General features: G+C 44.4%; 1 protein-coding gene across 1 annotated transcript in view; it reads right to left on the reverse strand.

Moving 5' to 3' along the window:
- Positions 1–12,303, reverse strand: part of LOC102447636 (MFS-type transporter SLC18B1) — a 43,367-nt gene that overhangs the window by 11,769 nt on the left and 19,295 nt on the right. Inside the window, exon 7 of the mRNA XM_006136257.4 lies at positions 5,141–5,277. Coding sequence (XP_006136319.2) covers positions 5,141–5,277 — 137 coding nt within the window. The remainder of the gene's footprint in view (positions 1–5,140; positions 5,278–12,303) is intronic.

The following is a 12,303-nucleotide window of genomic DNA, read 5'->3' on the forward strand; positions in this document are numbered from 1 at the left end:
TATGCAGCAGCTGTCATCTTCCTGTGGAAAGTGAGTGGTGCAGCAGGTAGCTGCTCCAGCAGGCGGGGTCATCTGAGGTGGCTTGGTGGAAGGATGGGGGTGGAGGGAAGTGACTGAGGCTGAGTGATGGGGGCACCACTTCAGCAGCCAGCTGTGGCAACAGGGCGGACAGCCGGGGCCTGTTCTAGAAAGGGGCTTATCTTGGCAGTGGAAAGATGGTGTAGGATATGATGTTAAGGATTTCACTTTTTTTCTTCCTGAAGCAATCGTGGTTTTGTCCACTGTGATGATACTTTTTGTCTTATGACTGTGGATGGAGATATGGTAGTTCATTGGTTGTCATTGTTGTCATTGTTCTGAAAGCATACTTGGATGCAATGTCCGTAAAACAATTCTTCTTATTTTCCACATGGGAGGATCGATAGAGGAGAAGCAGAAGTCCAATCCCTTGTAAAGTACAGATAATTCAGCTGCAGTTGGGGGTACTCTGACAATTTATGATGTTGGGTTGCCATATAAATGCTACATGACATGTTCTATTGCCATGGTTTAACTCAGAAGCAAAGTTCTGTGAGTTATGGAGTTGTAGTTGGTTCCATTTTTTGATTTTTATGTTGGATTGCGGGTCATGTTTTTAAATAGTAATTTGAAGTTTTTTTGCCTCATCTCCAGATAGGTTTCTGCAGGTTGGTCCAGTAAAAAATATTTGTCACCAATTGTTTCTTTACTATCTAGGAAAAAACAGCATACAACAATGGAAGATACTGAATTTTGCCACCAAAATGGAAATTCCACAACATGAAGGAAAAAAAGCAACCCTTAACAGTACCATTTACTTTCTAAAGAGATGTAAGAAACAAATCATCATCCCCAGAAGATGAACCTCTGTCCACTACATACAGCTTCAAATATGCTAAAACAGCTCTAAAAAAGGACTTAAAAACCTGAAGATCCATCTTTTGCATCTCACATATCAGAAGGAACCAGATAGTAAGGATGTTAAGAGGCAGGTAATTCGCAAATAATGTAGTGCAGGGCTACTCAGCTGTGGAAGCCCTGGGGGCCACAATGATACTCACAGCACATGCCGAGGGCTGCAACTTAAGTGTGGTTGCGTAAACATGCAAAAATATATGCAAATAGCTTCTTTCACACTGACGGGCATGAATACAAAGCACTTCCCACAATGCCCCAGTGCTCCCGGCACCTCCTCCTTCGGGCTAGAAACACCAACACCCTGTACCTGCCTGTTTCAGCCAGCCCATCCACTTGCGACTTTCAATGCTCACCCCGCCTGGGAGCGTGTTCCCAGTGGAGTCCATGTTCAAAGGATCCTACCTGCAGGCCATGGGTTGAGCCCTGTGTAAATCCAAACCGCACCATGGGCCGCAAACAAATGGGCCGCAAGCGGCCTGTGGGCCACATGTTGAGTAGCTCTGGTGTAGTGAATAGACACTTTATCAACTACACGATTAGTCCTTAAGAGAAAAAGTGCTGTATCAGCTTGCGGCTGCCCCTGCTGCGTCTCTGCAGTTTAAATGTAGTAGGAGCCGGGCGTGCAAGGGGCAGAGGCTGAGAGGTGCAGCAGGGGCAGCAGAGATGCAGCGGGGGCAGCTTCCCCTCATCCTGCCCTCCCATGCTGCTGGGAGGGAGGTGGCCCCATGGAGACAGTGCTGGAGGGAACTGTCTTTTAATATACAGAGGCAGCCAGGGTGGAAATGTGAATAGTTGATTCGACTAACCAATAAGCCTAGGCTCACTTACATCCATACCTGATAGCTGTATAAAAGAAACCCATAGGTCTCCATACTTCCTCACATTGATCCAGTAGCTACCCCAGGCACACCCAAAATCTGTTATCTGCAGCCCGGCCCTCAGATACACTATAACCTCTGTACTCTTCGTGTCCCTAATTCGGGAACACCCATGGTACGGACCCTGGCAGAGGGAGGTGGATGCAGCTCTGTACACTGCTGCTCCCCCTCCCTCCTGCTGGGGGAATGTCAGTGCAGCAATGTGCTCTGCTGGAGGCATTTCCCCACCGCTTCCATAGTGGTGGCAGATGGTGCCTAGGAATCGGGGATGTGGAGTGCCAGGTAAGTGCCCTAACCCCACCCCCCTCACTCTCTCCCTGGCCTGACAAAATCTTTAATCTGGCAAACCCTGCTTCCTAGGATGTCTGGATTAAAGCAGTTCAAGTGTATCACAGAGTATACTCCAAGGCGCAAGTCAGAAATATATACCTTAACCCACTTAAAACCACCTTCATGAAATAAGAGCTCTCTACAAGAAAAGTGTATCACATCACAGAACAGGTCTCTCAATGAGCTCAAGAGAATTTGCTCTATCACAGAAAATAAACAAGAATTCTGTCTTTACATCCCCCTTTGTCAGCTACCACCCCATACTGGAGCCATTTAGGTTTTCTTTAAACAATTATAACCCATATTCAATAGGGACCACATCCTGAAAAAATCTTTCCTGAATCTCCTTTTCTGGTCTTGCAATGACCCCCCCAATCTCACTAAGATCATCATCAGAGGTGAGCCCCCCAAAGACTAAAACCTATTAACTAAAAGTGGTGCCGGACTCTGCAAGAACAACTGAAAACGGGAGCTGACAGCCTCCATGGAACCCTGAGCATAGTGTGTGTGGGGGTAGTTATAAATCTCAACTACCCACCCAGAGAAATAAAAAAGCAAATTGAAAGAGCCAGACAAATACCTAGAAACAATCTACTTCAAGACAGACCAAGAAAACCAACAATAGAACACCACTTGTCATCACCTACAACCCCCAACTTAAACCTGTCCAACACATTATCAATAAACTACAGCCTATACTGGAACAGGATACCATACTCCAAGAGGCTCAGGGAGACAGACCCATAGTCTCCTATAGACAACCACCTAACCTCAAGATGATTCTTACCAACAACCACAGGACATACCACACTAATACCAACCCTGGTACCTTCCCTTGCAACAAACCCCGTTGCCAGCTTTGTCCACATCTTCATTCTGCTGATACCATTATTGGACCTAACCAAGTGAGTTATAAGATCAAGAACACATATTCCTGCGCATCCAGAAATATAATTTATGCTATCATGTGCCGAAAGTGTCCGTCTGCTATGTACATTGGACAAACGTCTCAGACACTTTGCCAAAGGATTAATGCCCACAAAACAGATATCAGACAGGATCACAAAGAAAAAACAATTTCTTGCCATTTCAACCAGAAAGGACACTGTCTCAACGACTTAACTACCTGCATTCTGCTACAAAGACCTTTTACATCTGCACTTGAAAGGGAATCCTCTGAACCGTCATTCATGCTAAAATTCGCCACTCTCCGGGGGGGGGGATTGAACAAAGACCCCAACTACCTTACCCATTACAAAGATAGTTTCCCCAATTATCACCTCTAATACCATTAGCTCACAGACATCTACTTTTCTCCACCTCTAATATCATTAACTCACAGACACTTACCTTCCTCCCCCCGCATCCTCCTTCTGTTCTGAAATGTGATTTGTCCTTTTCATATGTGTTCATTTTTTTTAATTGTATCCTTTGGTATATATGGTTGTGACTATTTTCTTCCACTATTTGATCTGAGGAAGTGGGTCTGTCCCACGAAAGCTCATCGTCTAATAAACCATCTTGTTAGTCTTTAAAGTGCTACATAGTCCTGCATTTTGCTTTACCTTGAATGGTCCCTTAGAATGTGTGTTAACTTCTCATGCTAAACAATCAATTTCACCTTGTACTTAGCTGTGTACTTATACACTTGGAATACCATTCCCAGACCTGGTGAAGAGCTCTGTGTAACTCAAAAGTTGGTCCCATGAAGGATCATTTCTCTCAAACCACCTTGTCTCTGTAATATAAAAAGAGATTCAGTACAGGACATGGGAGGGAAAACAAAGGGGTTTCACTGATGCAACAACAGAATAAGAAGCTAGAATGTTGTAGAGGAGGCTTTGTTCACTTGTCATTTGTCTTTCCTTAGTTTTATAAGACAATAGCATCAACAATTCACAATTCTAGATTTAAAGAACTGCGTGAATTCAAATATTCCACAATTGCAGCTATTACAATTGAAACATCCAAGTCTGTAACTTCTTACTCAATCATGTGCATATGAACCTCCTGCCACTCAAACATGCATTATCTGTCCATACTTATCCAGAGACAGTAAATGGGTAAGAATCAGGAAACATTTTGCCCTTTTGAAAGTCGCAATTATGCTTGATTTTCAATTTTCCTGATGGGGAAAATACAATGACGTAGCTAATGATTTTGTTAGCAGGCACTTTATTTCAGCATGTCATGCAAGCACGCAAACAAGTTTTATCTTAATGAATAAGTGACTAAGATAGTGTCTGCAGAATAGACTGTAGAAACAATTTAGGTGTTTTGTGTTATTACAAGCAGAGATGGAGCCAAGACAGGTTAGCCCCCAAATAAGTGGCTTTTCCCTCCGATAATATTCTGTCACAGTGACTATGACCCCACGGCCACCGACAAAGCATTTATTCATTTTATCTGATAGACTGTGGTACATGGAAGTGAGAGTGGAAGTCAGGAGTGACTGGTGAGGAGTGACTTGAGGAGCCACTGGTGACATAACTCCCCCCAGCCCAGGGAAGAGCCAAGACAATCTCCTGCCACTCCAGTTCCCACCTCTCCCACCCTTGCTCTGCCCCCGAGCCAGCTACTGGCTGGCTTCTTGCTTCTCCCACCCAAGGCATTTAGGGGTCACTTGACCCCCTCATGCTACCTCAGATGTGTCACTCCTGGTTGCAGTCACAGTTTGACTAACTTAAGGAAAGAACTTGTGGAACTGTAAACTGGAGACATGTTTTCAAAAGAGGGGTAAGGGTGGATTTTTATCACTGTTGATTACCCATAATTCCACATGCAGTTAATGGGAGCTGCAAGAAGTACACAACACTGTGGAAATCAAATTACTCTGAATGACAAATCAAGAATACAGTATCGGGCTCGCGTAATGTCAATGACAAGTACATGTAATAGAATACAGTTTATTAGGACATCGATTTTAAATATTTGGATTAAAGTACTCCATATAGCTGAAGTTATTGTCCTATCTCTTGCACATTAAGAGGACTCACCTTCTCTAAAATAAACAGTGACATAGTGGGATCCAGGAAGCCAAAAGAAGCACTTACTGAAATTATAGTAAAACAGAGAAATACAACTTTTGGTAGAGTAATGAGTGTCCAGAATGAGTCCTTGCTAGTGACTGCATCTGTTAAAAGGAGAAGAAGATAAACTGTTTGTGACACTCTGTATCTGTGACACTAATAGTCCCCAGTTTTATACCATTGTGATGTTATATATAAAAGCATGCCTTTTAAGGTATAGGAGACTGGTCTGCTGAAAGCCATTTTTCAATCCGTACATGGATATCCTCGATGCATATGAAATTATATGAATATGTTGTATGGTTATCACTGAAATATACTGTAAATTGGGGAAGCAGACAAATATTAGCTTCCCCAGAGGCAACTGCAAGGAGAGGAGCCAACACCTGGATGGAAGTGTCAATAGCCATTGTACAGCAAGGGAGCTACAGTGTAATGACTCACCTGCCTGTGGCTGCATCCAGGGGGATTACTCAACTTTGCCTGGAAACTCAGCAATGTCCCTAGACATGCCTGGACTTGTGCTTCCCAAGCACATGGACTGAGGATATAAAAACCAAACATAGGGCCCATGCTTTGCCTTTCTCCTGGTCCACTGTGCAGCAACAAGGACACTAAAGCAGCAGTGATCAAATATTGGCCCATGGAGCAGATTCGGCTCACCAGGGTTAGCCGCTGGTGGGCTGCCACTGCTACATTTACCAGTGCATCCACAGATTAAGGGCTATTGTAGCTCCCATTGGCCGTGGATCACTGTTCGCAGCCAATGGAAGCTGCAGGAAATGGTGTCTCAGTCTCCACCACTTCCAGCAGCTCCCATGGGTCAGGAACAGTGATCCATGGCCAACAGGAGCTGCAATTACCCATGTCTGAAGAAACACAGGTAAATAGAGTAGTTGTGGACCACCAGGGACTAATCCTGGCCAACCACTGCCTTCTTATTGCCCTTTCCTGCTCTAAATATTACAACAGAGGGGACTGGCTCAGAATTCAAGGGTGAAATCTGCGTACTATGGACTGCAATAGTCAGTGGTGTGCGAAACTGTTTGATCTAGTTGTTGCCCAGTATAACTGCATCTTTAATAAAATTAAGTAATACATATTTTATTTTTGTAACTACAGGCAGTCCCCGGGTTACGTACAAGATAGGGACTGTAGGTTTGTTCTTAAGTTGAATCTGTATGTAAGTCGGAACTGGCATCCAGATTCAGCCGCTGCTGAAACTGATCAGTTTCAACAACGGCTGAATCTGGACGCCAGTTCCGACTTACATACAGATTCAACTTAAGAACCCCAGGCGTCCCCAAGTCAGCTGCTGCTGAAACTGATCAGCAGCTGATTCCAGGAAGCCCGGGGCAGAGCAGCTCTGCCTTGGGCTTCCTGTAGTCAGCCGCTGGTCAGTTTCAGCAGTGGCTGACTTGGGGACGCCTAGGGCAGAGCAGCTCGGGTGCTGCTGGGTTGGTCCAGTAGCGCGGCCGCTCCTCGGCACTACTGGATCAACCCAGCAGCACCCTAGCTGCTCGCTTCGCCCGCCCACCCTCCCATGGTTTTCCAAATAGACCCAGACGTCCTGATTCAGCCACTGCTGAAGCTGATCAGCAGCGGCTGAATCAGGACTCCTGGGGCAGAGCAGCTGGGGTGCTGCCGGGTTGGTCCAGTAGCGCTAAGGAGCGGTGCTGCGGGACCTACCGGCAGCGCCCCACCTGCTCTACCACAGGCCCCGGGCTTTGCTCCACGTCTCCCTGGTCTGCTGGGGGGGGGGGCACTAGCTGCGTCCCCCCCCAGCAGACCAGGGAGACGCGGAGCAAAGCTGCGGAGGACCCGGGCCGGACCCGCGGTGCTGATCTGGAAGCGGCCGCGGGTCCGGCCCGGATCCTCCGCCGCTTTGCTCCTCGTCTCCCTGGTCTGCTGGCTCCCCCAGCAGACCAGGGAGACGGGGAGCAGCTTTTCTCACCCCGGAGGAGGCAGGCGGCGGGACCAGGCGTCCCGCCGCTCCAGTCCTCCGGGGTGAGAAAATCCCCGTTTGTAACTGCGGATCCGACATAAGTCAGATCCGCGTAACTCGGGGACTGCTTGTACTCTGTTTTTTTGCCTGACAATTAACGTCACTTACATTCTATCTTTTTGGTCAATAAGCTTATTTTGACATTTATCTTTACCAGTGAGTTTGCATGAACTATGGGGCAAATCTGCTCAGGTCTTACAAAAGCTGGTGCATGTCCACTTTCCAATGATGAAGTGGTGAACCAATTAGATGGTATATCCTTGGGGTACAGTGCCAACCGTAACCAACCCCCTTGCTTCCAAGAGTCAGTATTCTCTCATTCCTTTGAGGGTGAATCGTTCATACACAATTGAAGCAAAATTTAGAAAGTTATATTAAAAAACTCTTATCTTATTATAAAACCTCCAAAGTTGTAAAACAGAAAAAGGAACAGAGGAAAAAATGAAGAAAACAGAAGTTAAATTTTTCTGCTTAATGCCTTCATCTTAATTAAAAGCATTTGGGCTATTGTCTATTAATTGAATATACAAAAATATTAAATACAGCCATTTTTCTACAGTAAACTAGCCATTACATAAGGTCAGACTAGATAATCTAATAATTTATTCTGGCCTTAAAAAGGAAAAACAAATTAACATCTTGGCTGTGTCTACATTGGCACCCTTTTCCGGATGCTAATGAGACCAGTTGGAATTGCAAATGCCGTGGGGGATTTAAATATCCCCTGCTGCATTTGCATGAACATGGCTGCTGCTTTTTTCCGGCTCGGGGCTTTGCCGGAGAAAAGCACCAGTCTAGACGGGATCTTTCAGAAAACAAAGCCTTTTCCGGAAGATCCCTTATTCCTCTTAAAATAAGGAATAAGGGATCTTCTGGAAAAGGCTTTATTTTCCGAAAGATCCCGTCTAGACTGGTACTTTTCTCCGGGAAAGCCCCGAGCTGGAAAAAAGCGGCAGCCATGTTCATGCAAATGCCGCAGGGGATATTTAAATCCCCCACGGCATTTGCAATTCCGACAGGTCTCATTAACATCCCTTTTCCGGAAAAGGGTGCCAATGTAGACACAGCCCTAGTGTATTGTGCAATCACATGTGGAAGTTCTCTCTTTTCAGGGTATTCAGAAATGTGTTACCAAAACAAACAAAACAAAACAAACAAAACAAAAGACTGTCAGTTGTCAAACCAAATCTGATCAAGCTTCCTGCACCTTGGCTATGAACTTTAACTTTCCAGGCATCATTGTGATGTCTTTTTATTATGTTCCATTGCTCTGCTCCTGCTTGAACTTCAATATGTGCATGTTCTCAATGTGTACACAACTGCTACTGATATGCATATGATCTACAGGATCAGAGCCTGTAACAACTGTATAATGAGTTCCATATAGCAAAATTCCAAACTAATACTAATTCGGAGCACTGATATCTAAGCTATAAACATCTTTCAGATAGACAAGTGGTTAACCGTTACACCTCATCTAGGGGTAGTAAGTAGATTTATATTTATCATGTTTCCTCTCCTGTAATTTGTTATAGTTACTATTCTCTTCCTTGTGGGTTTTCTATAAAACTTTGAGGCTGTGTCTACACTGGCCTCCCTTTCGGAAAAGGGATGCTAATGTAGCACTTTGGAATAGGCAAATCCGCGGGGGAGTTAAATATCCCCCGCGGTATTTGCATTAACATGGCTGCCGCTTTTTTCCGGCTTGAAGATAAGCCGGAGAAAAGCGTCAGTCTAGACGTGATTCTCCGGAAAATAAAGCCTTTTCCAGAGGATCTCTTATTTATTCTTACTTGAAAGGGAGGCCAGTGTAGACACAGCCTGAGTGTTTAGCCATGTAGTTCCTCCTACCCTTCAAAGTTAATACACCTGCACTGTTCCATTAGTTTTATCCTGCACTAATTGGTAATGACTACCTTTTAATATTAGGCTGTTCACATTATATGGATAAATACCTTCTAGCTATCTTTTCTCCAAAGTGTATCAGAGTTCAAAGTACTGCATGCAGCTGGATTCTCTTCCATGTGTTAACTATATCGAATACATATTAATCCCTTTATCCTCTGTACTGTAAGCCTCCAAGTAGCTTAAAAAGACTATTTAGCAAAGGCAACTGATCATTTACTGACCCAAAACTTCATGATCTCTACCAAGCATTTATAAACCTCAACTACCCACCCAGAGAAATAAAAAATCAAATTTAAAGAGCCAGACGAATACCTAGAAACCATCTACTTCAAGACAGACCCAAGAAAACCAACAATAGAACACCACTTGTCAGCACCTACAGCCCCCAACTTAAACCTGTCCAACACATTATCAATAAACTACAGCCTATACTGGAACAGGATACTAAACTCCAAGGGTATGTCTACACTACCACCCTAGTTCGAACTAGGGTGGTACTGTAGTCAACCGGAGTTGCAAATGAAGCCCGGGATTTGAATTTCCTGGGCTTCATTTGCATGTTGCCGGGCGCCACCATTTTTAAATGTCCACTAGTTTGGACTCCGTGCCCCGCGGCTACACGTGGCACGAACTAGGTAGTTCGGACTAGGCTTCCTATTCCGAACTACCGTTACTCCTCATTCCACCTCCTTATCCCTACTGGAAATACCTCGCCTAATACATCCCAAGACTGTATTAGCCTTTTTCATCGCCATGTCACAATGGCGGCTCATAGTCATCCTATAATCAACCAGGACTCCAAGGTCCTTCTCCTCCTCCGTTACTTCCAACTGATGTGTCCCCAGCTTATAACTAAAATTCTTGTTATTAATCCCTAAATGCATAACCTTACACTTCTCACTATTAAATTTCATCCTATTGCTATCACTCCAATTTACAAGGTCATCCAGATCTTCCTGTATGATATCCCGATCCTTTTCTGAATTGTCAATACCTCCCAATTTTGTGTCATCCGCAAATTTTATCAGGACACTTCCACTTTGGGTGCCAAGGTCAGCAATAAAAAGATTAAATAAAATTGGCCCCAAACTGATCCCTGAGGAACTCCGCTAGTAACCTTCCTCCAACCTGACAGTTCACTTTTCAGTATGACCCGCTGTAGTCTCCCCTTTAACCAGTTGCTTATCCACCTCTCAACTTTCATATTAATCCCTATCTTTTCCAATTTAACCAATAATTCCCCATGTGTTACTGTATCAAATGCCTTACTAAAGTTGAGGTAAATTAGATCCACTGCATTTCCTATCTAAAAAACCTGTTACTTTCTCAAAAAAGGAGATCAGGTGGTTTGGCATGATCTATCTTTTGTAAAACCATGTTGTAATTTGTCCCAATTGCCATTAATCTCAATATCTCTAAGTACTTTCTCCTTCACATTTTTTTCCAAAATCTTGCATACTACAGATGTCAAACTAACAGGCCTACCATGTTTCTGTTATTCCTATAATATCTGGTTTCATTTCCTGGACTGATAGCTCTAGTTCCTCCATTTTGTTACCTAGGCTCCTCGCATTAGTGTACAAACATCTTAATTTTTGCTGTTTGGCCTCACTCACATTCTTTACCCAATTTGGCATGGACGTTGTACCTCCAATATGACTTATTAGACTAGTATCCACCCTACCCTTCCTCTTGTACATTCTCCTATCCCCAGCTATATCCTTTCTTACTTTGTTTTCCTCCCTCTCAGTGTTAAAATCTGGCTTAGAGATTACCTGGACATCTCCCAACTGTCTCCCTCAAATTCCTAGTTTAAAGCTCTCTTAATCAGTTGAGCCAGCCTCCATCCTAGAAATCTATTTCCCTCCCTACTTAGGTGAAGTCCATCCCAAGAGAACAGTCCTCTGTCCATAAATGCCTCCCAGTGACCATACATCCCAAAGCACTCCTTATAGCACCACTGCCTAAGCCATCTATTGATCATCATAATCCTGTCACATCTTAGTCGCCCTTCTCTAGGAACAGGCAGAATCCCACTAAAGATCACCTGTGCCTCAATTTCCTTGAGCGTCCTCCCCAGCCTGGAATAGTCTCCCTTAATTCGTTCCAGCGAGAATCTAGCCGTATCATTTGTTCCTACATGAAGGATGATCAATGGATTCTTTCCTGCTCCCTTAATAATCCTCTTCAACCTCAGTTCCACATCCTGTATCTTAGCACCTGTCAGACAGCACATCTTTCTATTCTCTGGATCAGCTCTGGTTACAGGGCTATCTATTCTTCTCAATAAGGAGTCCCCAATCACGTAGACCTGCCTTTTCCTGGTGACAGTGCGATTCTACGGTCTATCTCTTGCTTCCTCTGGCTGCAAGTCCTTTCCATTCCTGTTTTCCCTTGTAATCCTCTTCAACCCATCCTGTATCCTCCTGATGTTCATTATTGGTGTTGTCTCCATTAACTCTTCCCCTTTATCTATGGGACTAGCCACTCTTCTCTTCTTCCTTACCCTTCCATCTTCCTTATCTACCTGCTGTACCCCTTCTTCATTCTCCAACTCCACATACCTGTTCTTGAGCTCTATTTTTCCTTCACTGCCCCATTTTTTCCTCTACCTGGTTCTCTTAGTCACATGCTTCCACTGTCCATTTTCTTTGCCCAGCAGTCCCCCCTCTGAGGCCCTTGATCCTGTTTCCATCTGCATATCTAAATTTTCCCCTTCAGCCATGTCATGTCTTTGCTTCATCATCTATTCAAACCCCCTTCTAAACTCGACCAGAGTTTCCACCTGCATCTCCAGTCCTCGGATCTTTTATTCTATCAGCTCTATCAGGCGGCACTTCATGCAAACAAAACTCCTTTCAGGTACCCCCTCCAGAATCATGTACATACCGCAGCTACCACATCCAATCATCCTTCTTGTGTTTTCTACTACTTGGGCCATGGCCACTACTGCCTCTGTGTTTTAACTACTTTCTCACCAAAATCCTATTAGTCCGGAGAACACAAAAACAAACCAAAATACCCCCTCCACAGCAAAAACAAACCCCAAACAAGTCCCAGTATCCAAACTCCCTTTACAAACTCCCACTCAAACTCCCCTGTTTACAGTTCCGTTTGCTGGCTCCTGTGCAGCTGCCTGACTAGAAGGCCACTTTTATAGGACCCCTAATCAGTGAAGCCCCACCCTCTAATCAGGGCTCAGCTTGACTCCCAACAC

This window comes from Pelodiscus sinensis, chromosome 3, assembly GCF_049634645.1.
Source record: "Pelodiscus sinensis isolate JC-2024 chromosome 3, ASM4963464v1, whole genome shotgun sequence".
Taxonomy (NCBI): domain Eukaryota; kingdom Metazoa; phylum Chordata; order Testudines; family Trionychidae; genus Pelodiscus; species Pelodiscus sinensis.